This window comes from Geospiza fortis, unplaced genomic scaffold (genome assembly GCF_000277835.1).
Source record: "Geospiza fortis unplaced genomic scaffold, GeoFor_1.0 scaffold633, whole genome shotgun sequence".
NCBI classification, from domain to species: Eukaryota; Metazoa; Chordata; class Aves; order Passeriformes; family Thraupidae; genus Geospiza; species Geospiza fortis.
The window spans coordinates 247,846-272,517 of NW_005054531.1; the positions used below are offsets into that span (position 1 = coordinate 247,846).

Consider the following 24,672-nt stretch of genomic DNA (forward strand, 5'->3'; position numbering starts at 1 on the left):
GTGTGTGCCCACACAGGGACAGCACCTCCTGCAGCAGGTCCCGCTGGCATCACAGGCAAGGCAAGGGTGGAAGAGCAAAGTGCTCAGCAAATCACAAACTTGGAGGAAGGAAAGAAAAAGTCCCAAGCCACAGCCTTGAAATAAAATTCTCCTTCTGCCTGCATTCAGATTCCCAGAAGCAGAAGAGCAGTCAGGGAGTGGAGGGGGACACAAGAAGAAGGATGATGTAAACCCTGAGCAGGGAAAACAGGTTCATTCCTGTGCACAGATGGACACAGCAGCATGGACTTACAACTGTTTTATTTTAAAGGGCAACCAAGATCAAACCAGTATTAGTGATCCAAAGAGCTGGAGCTGTGTTGCAGCCTGAGAAGAGTTAACTATTTCACGTGCTACTGCCACTGCCCTCCACTTGCTCTTCTGAGTCTGAAATGCTGCCTGGGCAGCAGTTGAAGACCTTTATCTGATACTCAGCATTAATGGTGGGATTTGGGGCATTTCTCTTAACACTTCTGCGCTCCAGCAATCGTGGGAGTGGTCAAGACAGAAAAGTACTACACATATGTGGGTGCAATGCACTGAGCAGATGAGATTTCTCACCTACTGCCTCAAGAATAAAGCGTGGAGTGACTCTGGAGGTGTTAAAAAGGAGTTATTTAAACTACAGGTTGGTTATCACAAAGATCCTGAAAAAAGTTGCAGCTCTCTAGGAATAAAAGCTGTCTCATCTACTGAACTTCTGCAGCAATGTCTATTCTTATTTGGAAATGAGCAGGCAGTGCTGATTTACAGTAAATGATCTCAGAGCTTGCCATGTAGTAAAGCTTTATGCAAATTGCAGCTGCCACCCTAAAGCTGTATTTGCATAACTCCTTTGTAAGTCAATCTGAAGCCTTTTTACCTCAATAAAAGTTATCAATATTTAAAGAGACATGAAAAATAGCCACACACATGTGCTCCCTGCCACTTAGCTTTTAAGCACCAATGTGTATTTGCTGCTTTAGGTGGTTTAAGGAGCTGCAGTGCAAGATTTGGAATGGGTGAAGTGACAGAAAGTCTGAGTGTGACCTTGAGTTCCAGGACACACCACAGAGCACAGCAGCAACTGCACACCTGAGGCTGATCAGTACCTTCTGTGTTTTATACAGGGATTTTAAGATCAATACCACATTTATTGTCTCCAGCAGAGATAACTGCCTCACACAGCTTGGCCCTACAAGGACAAGGGTCCCCAGGTCTTTATTAAGAGCATTGCTGGAGGGAATCTCACTATAAACTCACCAAAGCCATGTAGGATTCCAGCCATGTTTGATCAAAGCACTGATCATTTAGTGAGGGAACTCTGGGGGAATTCTGTAAGCAGTTGGAAGACACAGCAGATCCCAGGGGAACCCAAGTGATCAGGAGGTTGAGTTTCACCCATCCTGAGCCTGCCTGTTACTGCAGCTCACAGAATCATTGAGGTTGGAAAAGATCTCTCAGATGATGAGGTCCAACCTGTGACTGAATATCACCTTGTAAACCAGACCAGAGCACTGAGTGCCACATGCAATCATTCCTTGGACACCTCCAGGGCCTTCTGCTGCTCTCCTTCAAAACCCATCCCTGCTCTTGGTCTGCCTTGTGAAGGGTCTGGAGCCACAGCAGTGGGAGCTGATGCCCTCAGGGTGGGGATTCCCAGAAGGACTGTGGGAATTAGGATCCCAAATTTCCCTCAAATCCAGCAGGAGCAGGTTACTCAACCCTCACAGACTGCCTTGAAAATCCTGGTCAGAATCTGAGCCCCTTCTGCAGCCTGCCCAGCTGGGGTTCAATGCTGCATGGGGTTTCTCCACCCTGCACTGCAGCTGGACAATTCCTGTGGTTTGTAACACCCAGGGCCAGTGCTTGCCTTAGCTCTGGTGCAGAAGTTGGCTGTCCTTTCACTTTAGTTGTTTTCTGTGTTATGTGGAGCTGGAGCTGACCTTTCAGTCCTGGGAGCAGAGGGAGGATGAATCAGCCCAGCCAGAAAAGAGGCTGCACAAAGGGATGCTGGCTCCTTTCATGGCACGAGGGCTTCACTCATCTTCTGCACAGAGCCTTGGACCTGCCTCACCTCCTCTCAAATCACAACTGCCCAACAATTCCAGCATTAGAAAAGGAAAATAATTCAAAAATAATAACGAATAATTCAGAAATAATTCAAAATAATAACAAATATTTTCCCAGTCTAAACAAAGCCTAATGCAGCTATTAAATTTGGGCTATAGATATTTCAGCCAGAAATCCTTAAGTAACTCACAACTTGCTTGATCTCTGAATACCAGGAGGGCAAGGCACATTATTTCTACAACCAAAGACCTTTTATTTTTAATCTATGACATCGAAGAGCCCAAGGCAACTTTCAAGAATAATTGCAATCATTCAGAGCCTTAGGAATTCCTCCTGGACATCTCTCTTCTGGAAGGAAAAGGATGAACATGCAGCAGTCACCTGAGGCAGCCTGGCCTGCCCCAGCCCTGCCTGGCTCCTTCTCCTCTCCCACGCTCCCCACATCACCTGCCCTGCATGAAGCAGCCTCTCCTGCAATTCCTTTGTTTTTGTCACCTTCAAATAACTTCTAAAATAAGATTGTTTCTCCCCAGGCACCCAGAACATTGAAGTAAATAAAGAGTTAAGCTAAATGGTGCATTTTTATTCTCTTGAGAGATTTCTCATTTCTTTGGTCTTCTCAGTCTTATCTGTATCTGTCTTTTCCTGTGTGCTTCAGAGAGCTACAGAGCAGCCACAGCACTGCCACTCAAAAGTAAACATTGATGTATATTTAAACAGATATACTCATAAAATTAAGTATATATAAATAAATATGTGTAGCTACACACACTGGTGTCTATAGGAGGAATAGATGAGCAATGATGGCTGTAAAAAATAAAAAAAACCCCACAGCACCCAGCAGCTGTGTGTGAGCTGGAGGAGCACATCAAAGTCCTGTCATTCAGGAGATGGGACCAGTGAAGATCCCAGTTACATCCCTGGGAAGCAGCACTTTCAACACACCAGGAGCAGGGTCACTTATGGATTTCTGTGGAAGCTACTGTGTTTTATAAATGATGATCTGTGATCTCTGAAACTCCATGCATCAAACTCCACTGAAGTAAAAAAAAACATTTCCTCAGTATATCCATATTTCTTTTCCTCATTACATTTCCCAGACCTTTTATTTTCAACTGTGAATGTTCTCTGAGTGCCAGATTTTGGATCTGGGTCTCTTGCTCTGTTCTGCAGCAGAATAAGGGTGGCATGGGAAGGGAGATCCCCAGTCAGACCAAGGCCAGTCACTGCAGAGGTCACAGAAAGGAGCCCAAAGTGAACACCCCAGGAAGGAACACAACAAAAACCACTGGCTGGGCATTGCCCAGGCTCCCCAGGGCATGGCCATGGCCCCAAGGCTGCCAGAGCTCCAGGAGAGTTTGGACACCGCTCTCAGCACAGGGTGGGATTGTTGCTGTGTCTGTGCAGGGCCAGGAGTTGGACTGGATGATCCTTGTCAGGCCCTTCCAGCCCAGAATATTGTGTGGTTCTGTGATTTACTGTCACACAAAGCAGGTACAGCTGCGTCTTGCTGCCCATAAACAGGTGTTTGGTTTCTGAGGTCAGTTAACAGCTAAACACACACATGACTCTCTTCCAACCTAATTTCTCTGGGCCCCACATCCACACCACAACAGGAACACTCTCTCATTCCAGAGCTGGAAACATCTCAGGCTAAAAAGATGTGGAAGCTTATTTCCCACACCCAAGTAGTCCCCCCTGGCTTGAACTGCAGCTCACAACAACCCAACCAGGTAAAGAAAGTGGCACTGCTCTGCAGCACTTCCCATTCTGCTGACAAACACAGGCCTTCCTTCCCAGCAGGATCTAACCTGGCATTTCAGATGAGCAGTTTGGAAACCAGAGCAAACCCTGCCAGAGTCTGCTGTGAGCACTTACAAATCCAATGAGATAAGGACTGCCAGCATCTCCCAGGAGGTGTGAAGTGAAACTCTGCAAGGCCACTGCGGTTGCACGGCGAGTTGGAATGACCACGTACTGCAGAGAAGGGGAAAGAAACAAAAACAGGTAAAGAAGCTGAAACAAGAACCTGCCCATCTGTCTTGAACTGCTCAGGGCAGCACAAAACAAACCCAGACAGAGGCACTGGCCAGTCCATAGCTGGCTCAGGCAGCTGGGAGCCCCAGATATCCTCCCTTCCCACTCCATCTCTAGCCACTTCACATTTTTCTCAAAAATTTGTGATTCCATTTGTGAAAAGTGACAAAGTCACCTTGGGAAAATTTTCCAGAGCCAAGATACTGTGTTTTGGCCTCCACTCCTCTAATAGGACATGACACCCCTTAGCCAGGTCATGCAGAATCAGTCAGATTACACAGGAGCAGTGGAAAACACAAATTACTTCCCCATGAAGGGACTAGAGCTCACAGATAACAGAGCCCTAACCACAGAAGGGGATGAAAAATTAAAAAATAAAAAAAAAAAAAACCCAGCAACTCCCTGTCCTGTTGAATGGCCTTAATTTTATAATTCACTTTTTAGAGGCAAAACAAAGTAATTGTCTTTGGCATAAATTGTTAAAGACACTGGCTAAGGACATCTGCATCAAGTCCACATATCCCAGTTTATTAATTGATCCTTTCTTGATTTAAAGGCTGGAAGTAATGAAGAATTCAATAGGTCTCTGAATCCAAGTGAGCATTGTTTCTGCCTGTAAGCACTGATCTCACTGTGCCTTTGCTGTGCCTCTGACAGGCATGACTCTTGTTCAGCCCTCTGGAGACCATGATCCCTTTTATTTATCCACTTTCTCTCTGATGGGCTGCCTTCATCTTTCTTTACAACTCCTGCCTTGCCAGGATCCTGAAATCCTTTCCCAAAGTAATTTATAAATGAAATGTGACATTTCAGGAATGGCCAGAGATACACAGAGACCCTTTACCTGCACTGACTGGCAGGGAGGACTCACTCAGGGCACAGGACTAAAGCACATTGCAGTGCTTGAACTATTCCTCACAGGGAAGGGGAGCTGCCCTGCCTGCAGTGGAAAGAATCACCAGAAAACCAGAAACAAAAGAAAGAGCATTGAGAAAATCCACACTAAAAGAGAACTGATGCTTATTTAAAATTACCATCTCATTCCAAGCACAGACAATTCTGAATGATGGGTAAAATCAGATTAAATGCTTTTCCTTAGGGTTTACCATGTATGTTCAGATGACCTGCCAGTTCTTTCATCCCTGATTTGACAAAGCTGCAAATGCACCCTGCTAATGCACTTTCATGCCATGTATTAAGCAGGCACCCTGTTCAACTTCTTTTGTGCAACAGAAGAGCAGGATAAGTTCAGATCCAGAGCACCCACCCAGCTGTGGATGTCAGGCCCTGCCCTCCTTTTGCATCCAGGAACCCAGAATGTGACTTGAAGGGAGAAATCCCAAGAGGAAAATTAGCTCTGAACTTCATTAGAGACACAGAAATGTGCTGAAGGTCAGGATGTGAACAGTAGGAGAGCCCCACAATTCATTCCCACTCCCCCAAGAGGCAGATAATGGATGCAACCTGGATAGACCAGACAGAAGAAAAAGATAAAATTAAGAGTGAGTTATTTTTGTTCTTCCCACCTGGCCCAGTTCACACAGGGGCAGTGGAAAAACATTCTGCAAGAGCTCTTTGGGAAAGGGCATCTGAGTAGATAAAGTGAAATTCTACCTAATTCAAGAGTTGTGCATAAATTTGAAACACAAAATTTAAAACCTAAAATATTTTCTCTTTCTGTAAAGTTTATGTTAACCAGTCTGGAGAAAATGATCTGCCTGGTTCTGTATTCTATCAATTTTTGTAGCAAAAGGACAAAATAAATGGCACATTTATTAAACATTTACCACTTTCAGGGAGTGGCAGTGAATTGATGCTAATTAGAGGTAGAAATCTTAATGATACCTGTATCATATGTGTGCATGCATATATAAATATTTATACACATGAATACACACATATATTAGACATAATTTTGCATGTGTAGCTATATTATGCAAACACAGTTTTGCAAGCAGGAGTACAGTTTCCAGCTTAACTGAAGAAGTTATTGATGGTTGAAACACCATGAAGTGCAAAAACTTGGTATATTTGTTGTGGAATTCAAGAGACAAAGCCCCCCTCAAAGCAAAAACCCAACATGTAGCAAGGAAATGAATATGATCTCCTTGAAAAACATATTGGAAAGAAAGAAAAAAAAAGCTTAAACCAGTATCTCCAAAAAACAACAGAAATACTCCACCCTATCCCTGCTTAAAAAAACATTTTGTTCTGATGGACAGGAAGCAGTTGGTAGCAAACATCTACTGTTCTTGGAAGACAGAAGTAAATTATAACTCTAAATGGGCATTTCAATACTAAAATAGACCTAAATTCAAACCATGCACAGCCTGGTTTGGACATCCCACAGAAACTGGAGGTGGGAGAGCCACAGCAGCCAAGGAGGAAATCTGTGGGATTGCCCTGGCTCATCCCTGATTCCAGGTTCAGAGGCAGCACAGAGGATGGGCAGGGTGGCTGACCAAGCAGCTCTGCTCTTTAAATAGAGGTTCAGAAAGGCCAGGGATTGCTGCTGACATCTCTTTCCTGTGATGAAACCAGCAGGAGATGGTCTGAAAGAAGATAATGGGGAAAGCCAAGGAGAGATCACTCTTCTCCCAGGAAAAGGCCACGAGCCAAAGAGGGAAGTTCTCATGTTTATGTCTAAGCTTGAATAGGAACTCTACTCTCTCAAGCACTCTGCTGCCCTTTCTGGGTCAGGACAACGCAAACTGGCCTCTTTCAGCACCAAAGACAAAGAAAACAGGCACTAACACTGTTCAGCCACTGCCAGAACCTGGAAACAGCCCAGTTGTCCCTGCTGCTCAGAAAAGGGGAAGGCTGGGATCCAGAGAGACCCTCCACAAAAGCCAGGCAGACACTGTCTAAAGAAAATACTCCTAAACGAAGAGAAAGGAGGCTGCTGTGGTTTTGCAGCTCCCAGCACCATGGGGCAGAACACCTCCACCTGCAGCCCTTGGGTGGTTTGGGGTGGGCTGTGTTCCCTCATCCCCAGGCATTCCTCCCCTGCCTTCAAATGTAACCTGCAGCACTTGGAGTATTGTGTGGAGACACTCAGAGAAACAACAAGAAGAACCTCTGGAAATGCAATTCATCTTCGGCTATAAAAATAGGGCAGCATTTTGTACTAAATAAATAACTGGGGTTTATTTTTAGGGAAGGTAATCAGAATAAAAGCAACATTCCTACATGCCTATGGCACAGCTGAGCATCAGTCTGTGCCTGTTTCAAGCCTAAAGGAAGACTCTGACTTCACAACAAAACATCAAAGCAGCTTCTCCATGGCAGGTCATGACCATTTAGAAAGAACTAGTGTTTTAAAAGAAATCAGAAACATTCAGAGCAATTTTTTTTGCATGAATGTCAGGACTATGAATAAACTGGAGGATGGCTTTTCTCAGCAAAGTCCTAAAGAGAATGTGATTGAAATAGAGGCACTTTAAATTGCTTCGTGGCTCTTACACAAAAATTCCAAGCCCCTGCCCATCATCTCTGTTTTTGAGATGTGGTATGGATGAAACCCCCACTATTAGCTCCAGATTCCCACAAAGCCCCACACACTGCACATGTCTCAGAGTGTTCCACACTTGCCTGCTGCACTGGAGCTCATTCATTGTTGCTGTTATGAGGCAGTTTTAATGCTACTTTGGGGTTCTGGCAATTTTAAGGCCAATTTGCAAAGATGGCTGATGAAATCTGTTTCATAATTAGCAAGCTCCACACAAAACATCCCCCCTTTCCCCAAGCACCATCTGAGCATGTGCCTGGGAGGAGATATGGAGAGTTGTGCTCAGGAGAATCAGACCTGTTTTGTACAGATTTGCATTCAGAACAAATATCAGCCCTTCAGAATCTCAGGCAGTGCAGAGCTCTGCAGCACTGACAGCTTATCAGAGCCAGCACTTGGCACCTTGGGCTGCAGAAAAGACAGGAGCAGGGGATGCAATGCAAGCACAGAGCTAGGAAGAGCCAACAATTAAATTGGAAGATAATAAGCAAACATCCTTGTTTTGCCACGGAAATTAAACTTGCAAAACCTCTGGAGGTCCTTAACAACTTGCCCGATAGGATTCTTAAGCAGTCATGGGATCTGTAAAACTTGGGAAAGCTGTGAGAGATCATCTGGGAGGCAGTTTCCAAAAAGCCTCACTCCTGGCATAATGAAATCAGTGTTCAGGCAGTATTGAGAGCTTTTATCCATGAAAACAGGGTAATATTTATGTATAGGATGAAAGTGTTGTTAAGCTTAGGCTAATAATGCTTTTAAACTCCTTCCCAGCCTCAGGCAAGAACAGACACACTTCTGATTACACCAAATAAATAGTAATCAGGAAAATTAATTTGCCAAACATATAAAGTGCATCTGCTAAAGCATTTCCACATCTTTGTCTGGCAAGGACTTCCCACCAAGCTGCCTGTCAAACGTGGCTGTAGCCTTGGCTCTCACCTACTGTCAGTCTGAGCCCCCTCTCATCCCCTGTGTGTCTGTCTGCACTCCAGCCTGTTTGCTTCCAGCTCTGGCCTCATCTAAGTGATGTTTACATTTAGTTCTTTAAAACTTTCACACATCCACTCATGCTGTTAATGCATCAAGCTGGGCATTATATACAACACTTAGTCCATTTTCCAAAACAGACCAGAGAACAGCGAGCTGAAAAGCTGGCAGCAATTACCAAAATCCATTTTTCAACATGGCTTTAGTTTCTTTGCTGTGTTTTGGAAAATTGAGCTATTATTTCCAATCATTTCTTATGGAACTCTTTTGCACTAAAGCAACATAAATAACTGCAAATGCATCCCTACAAAATGCAACTGACTATAGGATGCTGGCAAGACAGATGGCAAATCCTATAAAAGCTGTTAAAAAGCTACAGGATATTGAAGTCACATTGAAATCAAGGCAAAAACCTCTGTAATTAAATGGGACAATGATGGCAGCCCTAATACCTTTGATATAACAGAGCAGTTGGTTGAAAATATCTTTTGGGGTTACCTTGAGACAACACAGGTCAAATTTCAGGTCTGTCTCTGGCCCAGATTTTCTGGAAGACCTTGGACATGCCTGACAGGATCCTCCCTTCTGGCAGCTGGGACCACCTCATCTGAGCCCTCACCTGTGCCAGCCAATGTTAAGAAGGGTATAAAACAGCTGCAATTTAAACCTCTCCCATAATTCTGAGTGGAGAGAGCTGGGATTGCTCCTGGGAACACCACAGCCAGGGGCAGGATGCAACAGGAAGCTCTGGCAGGAGGCAGGAATGAGCAGCTACACATATTGTACTGTAACTTCTTCCTCAGCACAGCTGTCTCCAGGCTGCACATCTGGGCAAGTGTTGAGACCCCAATTATGAATGGCCACAGCGGCCTTGAACTCAGCACAAGCTGCAAAAGCCCAGGGAAGCTCCACAGAGCTCTGTCCCACCACAGCTGACCTGGCAGGAGGAACCTTGGGCATTAAAAGCCATCCAAGGCTACCAGAACCTTTGTTTCCCTGAGCTTTACCCACACTGAGAGGAGTGGATTTAACCACCCCACCCCACCTCTCAGAGAGTTCCCTGCACAAAGGAATGAAAGATGGAAAGTTCATCAGGCAATGCAGCGATGGCAACTGCAGAGCTACTTCAAAATATAAACACAACCTTGAACTTCAACATAAACACAGCTTAAGCACAGAGGCTTGGAGTTCTTTGCTGAATCAATACATCAACACCATTATCTTTACATCTCAGAATACTGAACCTGATTGTTTCCTTGCTGGTGTTTGCATAACCAGCAAATACAAGTCAAGGGAGTTTTCTATTGATGCCAGACTGATTATAATTTTAGTTCTGTCAACAAGCTGACAAAAGACCTCAGGAAAGTCCTGTAATGGTCCCGTGCCTGAGTGCCTTTCTTTTCATACAATCAGCAACACCTCCTTCACAACAGGGCTTCAACACAAGTTATGTTTGATGGGCTCTGATGGAAACCTCTACAAAACATGCAGAGCTCTTGAACAAATGTCCAGACTATTTCATGTGAAAATGGGGCTGCTGAGGTCAGCTTGCTGATTTGAAAGACTTAAAAAGCTCTGTGGTGGAGAAAGAATAGAAAATGAAGGACATGAGTTGCAAAGTCCCTGACAGTTTCCTCTTGGACAAGGTGAACATGGTCCAAAAATTCTTTATACTTTCTTTTCCTCTCTGCTCTCCCAGAGGTGGGTTTCTATTGTGTATGTGTTGAATGGTAGGTAGATGGGCTGCCTTTGTGGTCACAGGAGGGAGGGAAGGATTTCCTATTGCAGAACAAAGCTGAGTTATTGCTAACAAAGCCCACAACCATGCTGACTGTTAGGAAATGCTGCCTGAATGCTCTGCATGTGGGGTCTTGCACAAACACTTAAAATTTTGGGAAATTATTAGAATTCAGAAATGTTGTCCTTTCTGGACATCTCTCCCTGGTGCTCAGAACAAAGGACAAAAAGGATCTTTTTTTCTCTCTTTCCCCCTATGTCACTTTTCAGTAAGCAAAAATAATACTTATGAAAACCAGAATAGGCTAAAGTAGGGACTAGGATCTAGCAGAAATTGTGAACTTCAGGTTGTTCTTGCAAGTTGCCAAACTTCTCTGAGCACAGAAAGATGCTGTTCCAAAGTGCACTCACCATTAGTATGTCTGCTGTGATAGCCCAGTTTGAGAACAGAAGAGTTTCTCCGATAAAAATGCAAATCTGTTGTAACAAAACACACAAAAAGGAGAAGATTTATTCACTTGACATTCAGAGGAAAAATAACCTGCTACAAACTTTCTTTTGTTGCTTATTTTTCTCATACCTACACAGCACATTCCTTGTTGCTGTTGAGGTTTATCCTGACTATCAAGAAACCATAGACTTGTATCAGAGCTCTAGAGGGCTGAAATGTTGTTATTGTAAACTAAGTTTATGATCTACAGAGCAGCTAAATTAAAGGCTGACACATTTGATTTTAGAAGAACATGAAAAACCAGCATGAAGAGACAGCCCCAGGCTTGCATACTTAGAATCATAGAATTGTTGAGGTTGGAAAAGCCCTTTAAGGATCATCAAGTCCAACTTGCACTATTCTTTTCCAAAAAGCCAGTTAGAAAAGGCAAGAAAGCCACAGTTCCCCAAAGCACAGCTATTTCCATTCCTGGGAAGCAAGGTTTGTGTTCAGCTCTGCAGCAAAGCAGCTGAAGTTCTCTGCAGAGAGCTGAGGAGGATCCCTTCCCTCCCTGCCAGCCTCACACAGGTAATATCTGTCCAGTGGAGACTGGAATGAACTGGGCTTTGCTACATCAGTGTCTTGTGGTGAAATACAATCCTTGGCTCCGTGGAGATGGTCAGCAAGAGCCACTAAAAGCCACAGAACTGCAAGAGTGGCAGCTGTGCCATGATGTGACCACTGCCACTGTCTTTCCCACACACCAGCTGAGGTTGCCCAAACCCCTCAGACCACCCTGTCACTGCCAGGAACAATGTGCTTTATTTAGCAAGTCTTATGCACTGACCTACAGAAGCTTCCTCTATTTGTTTCTAAAATTCTTTGTTTCCCAAATACTTTCCCTCCCTATCCCCTTTTTCTGTGACTGGATCTGCTTCCTCTGTGATGGTGTCCAAGCCAGTCATTACAGCCCAGCTGCAGTTAGGAAATCTCTATTTCCATTTTACCACTGCCAATGGGTCTGCCTTGAGACTGGCTCTCCAAGGAAATGACAACTGCCAAGATAAGAACACATCCAACAAACCAAGGTGCTCTCAGGAGTTGAAGCCATGTGTCCCATGGGTACCAGATACATACTCAGACCTGCTCTGAAATCTGCCCTGCTACAGCTTTGCAGCTGCTGTTGCTGGGCTTCTGTGGCTGGAGAGACCAGTCTGAGCTTGGCAACAATGGAATCACACTGCTCAATGCAGCATCAACCTGTCCTGCCTGCTGCCAGCACTGCAAACAGGCAACTGCTGCCTTCAGCTGGTATGAACTGCACACATCTGAATTGCTACAGGCAGCAAGAACGTGTCCCTTGTGCAGGAATTTAGCACAAGTCCTTTAAATAAATCACTGAAATGCTGCAAACTTCAGAGCACACCAGTTCTGAGCTGATGAATGGGTGTTTCAACCAATCCATGAAACATGTGATTAATAGATGGGTACTGGTAAAAGGAAAAGAGGAACAAGAGGAAGATCAAAAAGCAGGATAGAAGAAACATTAAAAATGTCTGCCCTTCAGCTGCTGATGGGGAATTATAAAAATGAGTTCACCCACTGCAAAGGGCATATGAGGATATGTGGCATTTCTGCAGAAGGGAGGCTCTAGGGAAGCTTCCAGCAAATAGGGCAGCCCCAGAGCAGATTATAGCTCCAGAAATGCTCACAGTTTGGATTCCTCACACACTTTTTGAAGCCTCCTTTTACACTGAGACTTCACCTCTACATATACATCTGTTTCTGACTCTAGCTGTGCAGTGTAACATCTCACCGTGTCCATTTGGTGCCTGATTGCTCATCTGTGCTTTTCTGTTTAAGTGATCAGTCAGCCAATTCTGACTCCCAGAAATGATAAATAAAGCAGATTTCAGAGTGGACAGACCAGCAGCTCTCACAGCAAGTTCTAAGCAGGTTACAAATGCCTTCCATGACTGCTTGCAAAGGGCGTATCTGTCAATATCTTCATTATTTGTATTTCTCTCTGAAATGGTGGATAACACACCCTCCTGAATTTGGAGCAATTCTGCCTCCAGCTCAGTTCTGGGCAATATTGATGCCTCAGAAGCAGGCAGGTCACCAACAACATGACAACAGAAAGTCCCTGGGGTTGAGACTAAGATGCTGTAGAAGCTCTCTGGCAAGATTTTACCCTGGGATTTGCTGTTTCTGCAAGACCATAAAATGTCTTTGAGGAATTGAAATAGATGTTGAAACTGAGGAATTTGGAACAGTGTCAAAGGAAGGCAAAGCAGAGCATCTCTCTCCAGTCACTTGGAGATTTAAACAAGTGTAAAATCTGCAGTTGAAGTGCCTGAGCAGTGTGAGATGATGATGCCACACACATAATGGGTTTCCAGAGACAGGTTTGAAAACCAAGTTTCAAAGAGTTTGTATTTCAGGAAAAGTGGGACTTACAGATATGCCAATTGGTGCTTTAAGGAGCTGGATTACAACACACAAATCCACACACTGCAAGGCAAACTGAGTAAGAAGTGATTGGACTATACAGCCAAGCAAGATAGTAAAATAGAGAAATACAGGTGTCTGGGCAGCTAAATTATACAGAATTGTTGTTTTAGTTCACCTTGCCAGCCACTTTACCACTGCCAATAATTTACTGGATCGGTATAAAAAGACTGGCTGGAAAAAAGTCACCTGTCTACCTGCCTCAGGTGGGAGTGACTGCTACAGAATGGGAACAGCAGCTGCCCCCAGGGACCAAAATCAATCGCAAGAAAGGACTGAGCAGGAGAGAAATAATACATGTGCTCAGGGGAGGGAGAGAGCAGACAGTACACAGCATGTAAGGGGTAGGGTGATTGTGTTAATGGAAATGCAGGTCTTTTCCAGAAAGATAAAACCTATAAAACCAAGAAATTCAAAAGCAAGGGCTCTGCAGGCTCTTGCTGGAGTGCTGAACACTTCATTGAAGCTGATGCCTGTATCAGCCAGCAATAAAGCTCTCAAACTGTTAACTAAAGCAGGCAGGGAGATGGTGATCTGGTGGCCACTAGCAGTGAGAGAGAACATCATCTCATGGGAACCCACCTAATTGCTTGGAAGTGAGAATTTTAAGGCTCTGAGCCAGGGAGGGTTGCAAAAACATTCACTGTCAATTTTTGCATGGTGTGATCCATGACAGAAGCCTAAGGACAGTCACAGTACAGAAGGTTGGCAAATACCACCATGCTGGGGGACAGACACTGCCTTGCCTTCCACAGACACAGAACTCAAGGACGTGAGCCAGCACAAGCTGTCAAGGAAGATATCAGAGACGGGAAAATCAACCCATAAATTTTACTGTATTGTTTCCAGAAGGAGATTTCATCATGGATTTTGACATAAGGAAGGTAACTTAACCCATCATTCTGCCCACCAGCCACAGAACACTCTTCTCTTCATTATGGACCAGTGAGACTTAAAACAAAGAGCAATGAGAAACTGCTACACCATGCAACCTGGCAATGCAGGTCCCCTATTCCCATTCTCTTTGAAATACAAGGGAATTAAACTCTCTGGAAGTCTGCAAGATTGCACCAGCTCTTTGAATGGAAAAACATGAGTTTGTGTTAGACACTCGCCTTGGAAAGTCAATTCAGTGTGGCACTGCTATAATAATGAGAATAATGAGACATTGGTAGCTCCAGCCCAGACCTGTCCCTTCTTTCTGGGCATCAGGTTTCCAGCAGCAGAGTTTTTGGGGCTGTGGAGAGGCAGAGCTTCTTGCTTCAGCCTAACAGATCACAAACAGACTCATATTCCCTACCCCCCCTCCACAAGCAGCTCTAACTTCCTTTGCAAATCATTGACTCCTTATTAGATTTACTGTTCATCCATAATAAAATGAATTGCTTCAACGATTGTTTAAATGATACCATCTATATTTATATACTTAAACAATGCAGAATAGTCACATGGCTATTAAAAAATAGAAAAATAAGATAAAAATGAGATTAATAGCCACCTCCTGCTGCACAGTTTCTGAAAACAGTATTTCCAGCCTAGAAAGGGAGACGATTGTGTATAAAGAGACTGAGCACCACAAATGAACATGTCTGTCACTAGGTCTGGGAAAGGAGAAAATCACAGCTCTGTCTGCACAAAGAGGTGGAGGGAGCAGGTGAGGGGTGTGATAGATCAGTGAAAGGAGGGTAACCAGTAACACCCTCTCACAGGGTGTCTGAGGTGAGCATTTTCTGCCAGTTCAAATGTTAGTTCATGGTCACAAACCAGAGACGTGAAACTTAAATAGCCAGAGGAGGCATTTTTGGCTGTGTCTTAAAATGATTTTGAACTTCCACTCTTTCTGGTTGTGCTTCCCCATAAGTGTGGCAGCTGCTGAAAGACTCAGCAAACAACCATGGCCAGGCCAGCGTGGAAACACAGAGAAATGAGGAACAGCAGTTGGCTGGTCACTTGTACAGGAATTCTCCTTGCTGGATGAGCAGGTGCTGCAGTGTGGAAGGGAAGGGTGGGCTTTCAGAAGGGATCCCATTACTCCAAACATCTCATACTTTCCCTCCAAAACTTCTCCCAATTCACAGACTTCTCTCATTCTGACATTAAAAGGGAAGCAGAGACTTGTTCAGTGCCTGGATTTTTACTCCCTGCTGAAAGAAAGATTCCAGCCTGAGGCTGGATTATTACAGTTGAGCTGTTCTTTTTCCCTTTAGTCTAACTAAAAGAGGGTTGGTTTAGATGAGGTGTAAGGAAGGAGTTTTTTAAAAGGTGGTAAAGCATTGGCCAGGAGGTGGTGGATGCCTCATTCCTGGAAATATTCAAGGCTGGATTGGAGGGGGCTCTCAGCAGCAAGGTCTAGTGCTAAGTCAGGTTGGATGACCTTCAAAAGTCCCTTCCAACCCAAACCATTCTATTTATCTGGATCTATTTGATATCTTTTCATATAATTCAATTATAAGCACTCAGGGAGGGGGCCATATTTTAATCTGCATTTGTGCAGCATCAAGTACTGTAGGTTCCTGGGCTATGGTAACACAGATAACAAATTGAAATTACTGGGTTATTAATACTGGCCTGGTGCAATCCACCTGGTTATGGAAATGAATGGCACTGAAAGGGAGCCAGAAGCTTGCCCACAGACAAATTACACTGTAATTGTCATCTGGTACCACTGCAGCTACATTACCCTCACTGCAAGGGAAGTGCTCAATTTTCCTGTACCAAAACATTAGGCAAGAGCAATAAAGGTGTGGATTGAGGTGCAGATAGAACAGCCCAGAGGCTGTGGGTTTCCATGGAGCTCTGAATTCTGACGGCAGCAGGGATAAGCAGCTGAGATTTCAGGCACACTTAGTGCCAGAATGCCAAGAGGCAAAGAGAAAGACATTCAGAAGGGCAAAGAGAACACCCCAGGCTTTTGCAGGGGACAATGAACACAGCCCTTAAGGAGTCTGGTGGGGGCTGGCATATGGAAAGGATTTTACTTACATAGGCTCCCACGATGCTGCTCTTGGCTGCCACGAAGATCAGACAGATGAAGATGGCTGATCCCAGCATTCCAACAGCACAGACAAGAGGATCAGCTCGCTGGGTCTTGGACCTGCACCATTTGGTGGCTCCTGCCCCTGTGATTACACCCAGGAAGCCAGTGAAGCACGTGATTGCTCCGAAGATCAAACTGTCCAAAAATAAAAAATGAAAAAAAAAAGGAAAGAAAGAAAGAAAGTAAGAGAAAGGTGGGAGGATTTTTTTGAGTTTTTCCCCAAAATAGGCATAGTCTTTGGGTATTATTATTTTGTTAGGCATTATTATTTTATTAGGTATTATTATTTTGTTAGGCATTATTATTTTATTAGGCTTTTTTATTTTATTACTAATAATATAATTATTAGGGTGAACTGACTGATGGAAATTTGCACAATTTGCATAATGGCTTTGCAAATGTTAAATAAAATAAATGCTCATGATTTTAGCCCTTTTCCCCTGCAATTGAGAAAAACACAGCATGTGAAGTTTTATCATTGTACATAGGTTTTGATCCGTGTGCAAAGGGCTCCCACTGCTTCCTTAGGTGGAACTGGGGCTCCTAGGAAGAGCCCTGAACAGCTAATTATGTATACACAAAACTAATTAATAACCTCTTCATTGATCATGTGAGGGAAAATCATGGACAGGCACCAGGAAGCTTCAGGGCAAGGAAACCTGACAAGACTCTTAAACACCAGTGATTTCCAACACACTTTGACTTTATAACTCCTTTCAGGCCACTTCAAAGCAGCTTTTTGCTGTTAGGTTACACATTTGAAATGAGTTAATTTCAATTTAAAAAGCCAGGAGGATTATTCTCCATATGATATGTGCAGGACTTGGATTACAGGGCCTTGGGCAACCACATTAGAGTAGCTTGAGGACAGTTCAAAATTGAGGTGTCATAAAGGAGGGGGAAATTCTCTTTGTAAACAGCAGACAGGCAGTCAGGCTGGAGCTGTGTGTTTTGCTCACTGCATTTTTGTGGAACAGCCTGAGCTTGCCTGCTGGACACTCTGGTTGATGGACTCCACACCACTAACTACTTTAATTGAGATGGGATTATATTATGGCAAGAAGGTTTTCCTAATATTATTTTCCCTCATGAGCTAAAAAGCAAAAGATCTGACAAAAGGCTTTTTTAGTATCTTTTATTTACCTGGAGGAACGCTTTTATAGCATTTCTTGGTTTGTGCCCCCATTGTAAATCACGAAGTGAAGAATTACTTTTCACAGTTTATGTGTTGCAAGTGATATTCCATAACCAGGACTGAAAACAAAACCACTGTATAACATCAAAAACTCCAGCCCAAAGTGTCCCAGATCTCTGGGACATTCTTCAGCAAAACTCAGCACACACAGCAGTTTACAGAGCAATAAAACAGAGAAGTCCTGCCTCACACAGAAACAAAAGCCTGCAGGATTAGTCCCTGCAGCTTTAGGGAAACCATTCCAACCTCTGAATTGCAGGCACCACTGGGGCCTCCTAACCTGCCAGCTTATTCTGCTGCTATCACAGATGGGTCTTAAGGAACCAAATTCTCAGCTCTCCAAACATCCTCCTTAGAGGATTTCTCTTTTCTGCTCTGCACCACAGCCTGGGGACTAAGACAGAGCTGAGGTCATTGCTTCTCCCTTGGTTTGACTGCATGCAATGAAGAAGAGAAATAAAGCCTCGTTTACAATCCCAGCATTTCCTACCATTGTTACAAGGACCTAGAGGAAATTACAGACATTCTAGTGCCTTGTCTCTGTGGGACCTGCCTGTTTCCTCTGGTAAATAACCCCCACCCCCTCTCCCCCTGTGTAAAGCAGCTGACTCTGGCTCTCACCTATCTTTGGTGCCACAGGGCTGGGAGCTGCAGGTCTCTGCTGTTTTCTGCACAACCTGTGCTCTGTGAAGGTACAGAGGGATCCACATCCCAAGTGCCCCCGTGGCAAAGGAGACAGCTGAGGTGGCCAGGGATGAGAACACATAGCTGCGGCTGGGAGACAAAACCAAGAGAAGGTTTAGTGAAAAAAATGAAAAAGCAGGGCCCCCATGCCAGGGCTTCAGTGATAAAGTCCTGTGTTCCCCCACATCTGCCACTTCTCTTTGCCAAGGGGCAGAGGTAACACAGGGTATAAAGGAATGGAGAATAAGAAGCATGGAATATCCACATGTGATGCTCCATTGATAATAACAAACTGAACTCATCAGAGATGCTACACAGGGGCTCTTTGAGAAGACAATCAGTACTAGGTGACTAGGACATGATATGTGAATTACAGGGCTTTCACCCTAATGTCACCTGTTTACCTGGAAGAGAAGTTTCACTTCTCCCTCCCCATCCATGCCACCACATGGTTACTACCTACATAAACTACCAAAACCAGTACCATAGAAATAATGATAAATTAGCTCACATCACTTTTCACAGTCCTTTGGCACTGGATGACAATACCAGGGAGGTGTTCTAGCCACTAGTTCCATCATAAATTTCCCATCAGAATGACAAGGTAACCCTGAATTCAGAAGTGAAAGTATCTGTACATTCACAGGCCAGATTTCTGGAAGGAAGTGCAGCTGCTGAAGCACTTGTGAGCATGTGAACCTTTATGCACACATAAAGTGCCCAAGCACATTCAGTTCTCATGGATTCAGCCACATGTGGCTGTTCACATGTATTTAAACTTGCCATAGTGCAAGCTTCTGTGTGGTTTTTTTAATCTTAAATTGCTAAAACTCTCTTTTCCCCCTCAGCAGAATAGCTCTTTTAAAGAAGAAAAAGGATCTAAGTGTCTGAACAGCAGTGGCACAACAATTAATACAGGAACACAGCACTTTCTACACTTCAAAAGCCCTGATTTGTGTGAAGTATGAGCCAAGCAAAGCAAGCTTTTTCTTAGATGTCAATCTTGGAAAGGTTAGAGCAAAACTTGGAATTCATCATTGTAACAGCAGTCAGTAACTCATGTAACTGTGATTTTCTTCCCTAGGTCCACAGACTAAACTTCCTGCAACTCCCTGCATGTCATCACTTTCCAGTCTCACTGTGCTAAATTCAGACTATTGGGTGTTCCAATTAAGCATTAGAGGCAAAACATGGTTTTTACTCATGCTCTTACTTTCTAATCAATGCTTTCATGTCTCTCAGCCATGAAGTCCGAGCCTTCAGCTGCCCCCCAAGCTGTTCAGCATTTCCTCTTTTAGCAGCAGGCACAAATATCAAGATGAGTGTCCCTGTTATCATTCCCAGGAGTGGAGATACCTGCAAGAAAGGAGCAGGGAATTAGCACAGGAGCCAGGAGGGTTTGCTTTGGCTGGTCAGGAAGAAGCAGAAGACATCCTTTTGGTTTCAGTGACTGCTCCTCACAGCCAGTCAGAACCTGTAAGCATCGAGGCATCTGCTCCTTTCCTTCCTCCATGTCATTCCCTGGACTCGCTTGTCTCACTCTGGAAACATGCAGCTTTGAAAATACCCTGAATAAGGCAGTCCATTGTGTTAATAAGTACCAAGATTCATCTAAATATGATTCTTGAGTGATGTTTAACTCTTTGGAAACCTACTCCCAGCTGGGCTGAGAGACCAGCTGGTTTCTGGGTGAGTGCAGAGGCCATTTAAAGGCAATTGGACCAGCTGAAAGATTTTTGGATGTAGGAAACATGCTGGTTTTGAAAACCCTTGCTTGATACACATCCCTCTTCCAGCTAACCCACAACGGCTTCCTGTTTTCAGGCATCTTCCTCACTACAACAGACCAAGAAACATTGAAAATTCAGGCTGGAAGATAGGGAAACAACACATTCAAGGGCTTGGTTTCCCAATATCCAACCCTTTCTCCCAGGCACTAGGCAAAAATAAAAAGATCACACAGCATTTTGTAAGCTATAAGAACTATTCTTGTTTTGACAAGAATTCTTTGTTTTGAAATTCCATTATTGTCAGAACGGAAAATAGCTCCATCAGGAAAATAGGAACATGGATTTCACTGACGTATCATCTCATCTAGAAATGCTATTTAAAAAATAATTCGTGTCCAAGAAAACAACAACAACAAAAAAACCCACCAAAACAAAACAAAAGAAAAAGACAAAGAAGTAAAAAACCAAAAAACGTCCATTATTAACCTAAGAATGGCCTTTACACATGGAACAGTGTTTCATGTCCAAAGATAACAAATTCACAATCCTTCTAGGGAAGGAAAGACAAAAGTATTTCAGAATTTAAAAGTCAGGAAAATCACTCATCCAGCAATACAGTGAAGCCTGATACAGTATCCTTATGACAGGTGAACAGAAGACACAGAACTGGTAAAAAATATTAGAAATCCTGTTTTTTCTACAGCCAGATGATTGCAAGTATCTTTGATTTTTATCTGAAAGCTTAAGTACCCATCAGGACAATATCCATGGGCACTCAGTAATGCTGCAGTAAAACACTTGGTTTATTGTTGGATCCAGAGGCAAAGCTGCCACTTGTCCACGTGCCCTTCTGTCTTTTTCAGCCCACTGAAGTGTGGATTATTCCTGATGTCTTCTGTATTTGGAGCCCACAGGAGATCACAGAGGGAAGCATCATCTTGGGGAGTCATTCCCATCTTGTAAGAGCACTTAATTGTCATAGGGATGGAAGCTGCTCTACACTGATGTCTGGATGCTTTTTATAGGTGTTGTGTGGCCACAAAGACTGAGCAATGGTGTCCAAAGCAACCCCCACAGATGTGTGCAGCTCATCAGATTCCCCACATTTTGTACAGCCAGGGAATCCTGCACCAACGTGTCATTTATAGTGGAAATCATGATCCGTAAGGGGTACACTCTTGCAGATAGCCTGGATTTCTCAGGATAACTATGAAGACACCACCTGAAAAATTCTAGTGATGATCTCTTTTCACAGATTAACCATTTGGGTTTAACAGACAGATTTGGGTTTTCCAAGAGTGCTCCAGTTAAAGCCCTGCTGACCAGAGGACAGGCTTTGGGGTTTTTACTTCTTGTGTCTGCCTCTGCTCAAAAGTTCATGTTACTCTTAAATATTTCTGCTAATGAGGCAGCATCCTCCTGGTGGAAAGCTTTAGGCTACTCCACTTTCCACTCCAGTTGCAGAGCTGGAAACTGCCCTGCACTCTCCCAGATGAACCATTCATGGTGATGCTCCTGGCTTTGCTTATCCTGGGCATGGCCTGTGTCACAGAAGGCATATTTGCTTCAGATGGGAGCCCTTGCATTTCATCACCAACTGTTATAAACAGTGCTGGCCTGAGATTCATGGTCTCCATGAAGTGCCAGAGCCAGAGAATGCACCTCACATGCCACCCACAGCCCCAAAGGTCAGAAACCAGTTCTGCTGGGCCACTTCCTCTCAGCTCTTTCAAGACATCTTTGTGTGCAGAAGCTGTTTGTGAGCATGTGATTGGAGTGGATTATCTTTTCAGCCCATTTATCAGGGTCCCAAGAGGTTAAAATAGAAGGAAATGGAGTGTCTCAGGGCAGAAAAACAAGCGGAAACTGGAACAAAGTGTTTTTTCCTCAAAGCCGGAAGCCATTCTCAGAGTTTCTTGACAGCAGGAGACTGAAAGACTGTGGAGTTGATTTAAGGCCAATGCCTCGTCTTCCTGCCCCCATCAAGAAGTCATGATTGATTGATTGATAAGAAAGTGATTGGAAAATTCTTGCTCCCAAGCAGGGAAAACTCCAAGTCCCACAAGCCAAGCCCAGGTATCTTTGCTTAGAGAGCGCATCTGCCACGCACTCAACATCCACAGATGTCATCTCCAATCCTTCACCTTTCAGATATAACAACAGGTTGAGCCATTGTGTGATGGAACTCTTGCTAACACTAATCAACCAACCCCCTCTCATTAAGATGTGTCATTGAGAGGGACTTACCCGCAGTGCCCAGTGCCAGTCTCCAGCAACCTGCTTCACACTGGAGCCAGTGATGTACCCCAAGCCACTGCAAGAAAGGCCAAGAGAGAGCTGGTCAGAGCTTTAAGTGTGCCACACTCACAGCTGTTCTTAGACAAAGAGAGGCACAACCAACTGTGTGTCCTCAGCTCTCTTGTCCTACAGCAAGAAATATGGGGATTGAAGCAGATGGTGGCTACTATGTGACTCTACCCAGCAGTGCTGATCTAAAAATGTCCAAATCTGATGGAAATTCGGAAGTTTATAGCTGATCTTTCAATCTACAGTGGATGGAAAGAAAGACTTTAAAAGAATTTATTTCCCAATTTCACTTCTACATCTTTTCTCTGTACTAACATGAATATTAAACAATTTTATGTTCAAGCTTTCAGTTAAAAAGTGCCCATCAAGGACAGGCCATATTCTATCATTAGATTTTTTTTTCTTGCCACTAAATAGTACTTGGCTCTAATTACGCAGGAAGAGTCGATTTTCTATTAGCTTGGAAGAAAAACCAAGAAGAACATGCAAGAAGTTTGTTGGGAGACCTTCAGCTACATGTAAGACTAAAGGTGCATCACAAGAAACTAATAGCCACAGTTCTCTCAACATGAACTGAAGATAAATACCCTTTTTCAAAACTGCTGCATTTGTTGCTGAGATTGCCTTGGCTAAAAGTTGCCAGGATTGCAGTGGGGCAACTGTGAGCCCCCCTCCCCAGACTCCCCTTCCTTTATTGAAGAGGAATTGAACCTCCTTTATTTGGAGGTTGTCAACTGTAACCTCCCTAGAACTGGACATTTTACCCATTCAGGCCCCAAAATCAAACCATGAATCATCACAGACTGGTTTGGGTTGGGGAGAAACTTAAAATCCATCCAGTTCCACCCCCTGCCATAGGCAGGGACACCTTCCACTGTTCCAGGCTGCTCCAAGCCCTGTCCAACCTTGGGCACTTCCAGGGATCCAGGGGCAGCCACAGCTGCTCTGAGAATCTTCACCACCTTCACAGGGAAGAATTTCTTCCTAATACCCAATCAAAACCTCTTTCAGTTTACAGCCCTTGTCCTGTCCTCCATGGCTTTGTAATCCACGCTGCTGCTGGATATTGAGACAATGAAGTCCCAGAATCAGGCTCAACAGGATCAATATTTGTAATTTCTTTTTTGTTCGTTGAATTTTCTATGTGAATACTTGGAATCCTTGGTCCTCTCGGCAAAATATTCTTTTCACCAGTTAAGGATCTGTTTCTCTCTATTTCCTCAAGAGCAAAAGGATGTTTGTGAGTTTTATCTCACAGGTAAGTGCTCCAGCTTGTAAAATGCACCACCAGGAGATTTTCTCTGAGTTTGGAACATGTTGCCCATGGATTCCCTGCTGGAAATGAACCCATATTGCCCTTTTTCTCAGGATGTTGTCCAGCTCTGGGAAATGGTATGCAAACTATGCAAAGCCACCTTGCTGACAATCTCACAACAGAGGGTCAGCCATTATTTTTAAAAAATAAAAGTAATGACAGATTCCCTCCTGTCCCAACAATCAGATACTGTGCTGGGCTGATAAAGAAATACCACTGGAAGAAAAAGTCAGCTAAAATATTTTTATTCCATTTCCACCCCATTGCTGTAAAAATGGAGGAAAAAACCTAAATAAACCAACAACAAACTTCCCATTAGTTCCCAAAAGTCACACATGAACCAGTAACAGGGCCAAAAAAGAATCTAATTCCTGCAACTAATTAGTCACTGCTCACAATATTTTCCTGTCTCCCTTCCAGCCAAGGTCAAGAACTATCATCACTAGCAATTTCAGATCTATGTGAGTTTACTTAAGAGAAAAGCCATAAGCAGATGGAAGAATCTTTGTGTCACTTACCTGCCCAGAGGAATTGCAAAGTAGAAAACAGAGAGCATCAGGGTCCTTGTGTTTTTGGTGAACAGGTCTCCAATGATGGTTGGTGCAATAGTTGAGTAACTCGCTTCACCAATGCCAACCAAACCCCGGGAGAGCACAAAGAGCCAGAAATACTGAGAAAAGAAATAGAAACATTAGCAGGTCCCCCCTTGGCTTTTTTAATTCAGGATGGACAGCATGCAGGGAAATACAAATTCATGTGACTGGAAAATGATGCTCCTGTATGCATTTATTTTTAGAACTTCAGAGCTCTTTCATTTGTCTTTTGCCCAGAAGAAAGGGACGATACTTTTTGTGAAGATTTATGGGCATGAAGCAAAATTAATAATAAAAAATTTACTCAGTGACATTCAAGAACATTTCCTAAAAGAGGCAGAAGACCCCCAGTTTGTTGCCAGATCCCAGCTCACTCTTGCTGCTTTGGGAAGGCCTGGGGGGGTGGGTGAGTGTAACAAACCCTGCTCTGGGATCCAGGAACAGCAACTCCTGCTGAGCACAAGCCATCCTCCCTAGTGTGCCAAGGACAGTTCTACTGGGAAATCCTAA

General features: G+C 43.9%; 1 protein-coding gene across 1 annotated transcript in view; it reads right to left on the reverse strand.

Moving 5' to 3' along the window:
* LOC102042824 (protein spinster homolog 2) overlaps positions 1–24,672 on the reverse strand; it is a 72,718-nt gene that overhangs the window by 27,848 nt on the left and 20,198 nt on the right. The window contains exons 2-8 of the mRNA XM_031063794.1: positions 24,088–24,239; positions 22,195–22,261; positions 19,431–19,573; positions 18,155–18,307; positions 16,284–16,473; positions 10,772–10,837; positions 3,970–4,068 (exon numbers count right to left, since the gene is read on the reverse strand). Coding sequence (XP_030919654.1) covers positions 3,970–4,068; positions 10,772–10,837; positions 16,284–16,473; positions 18,155–18,307; positions 19,431–19,573; positions 22,195–22,261; positions 24,088–24,239 — 870 coding nt within the window. The remainder of the gene's footprint in view (positions 1–3,969; positions 4,069–10,771; positions 10,838–16,283; positions 16,474–18,154; positions 18,308–19,430; positions 19,574–22,194; positions 22,262–24,087; positions 24,240–24,672) is intronic.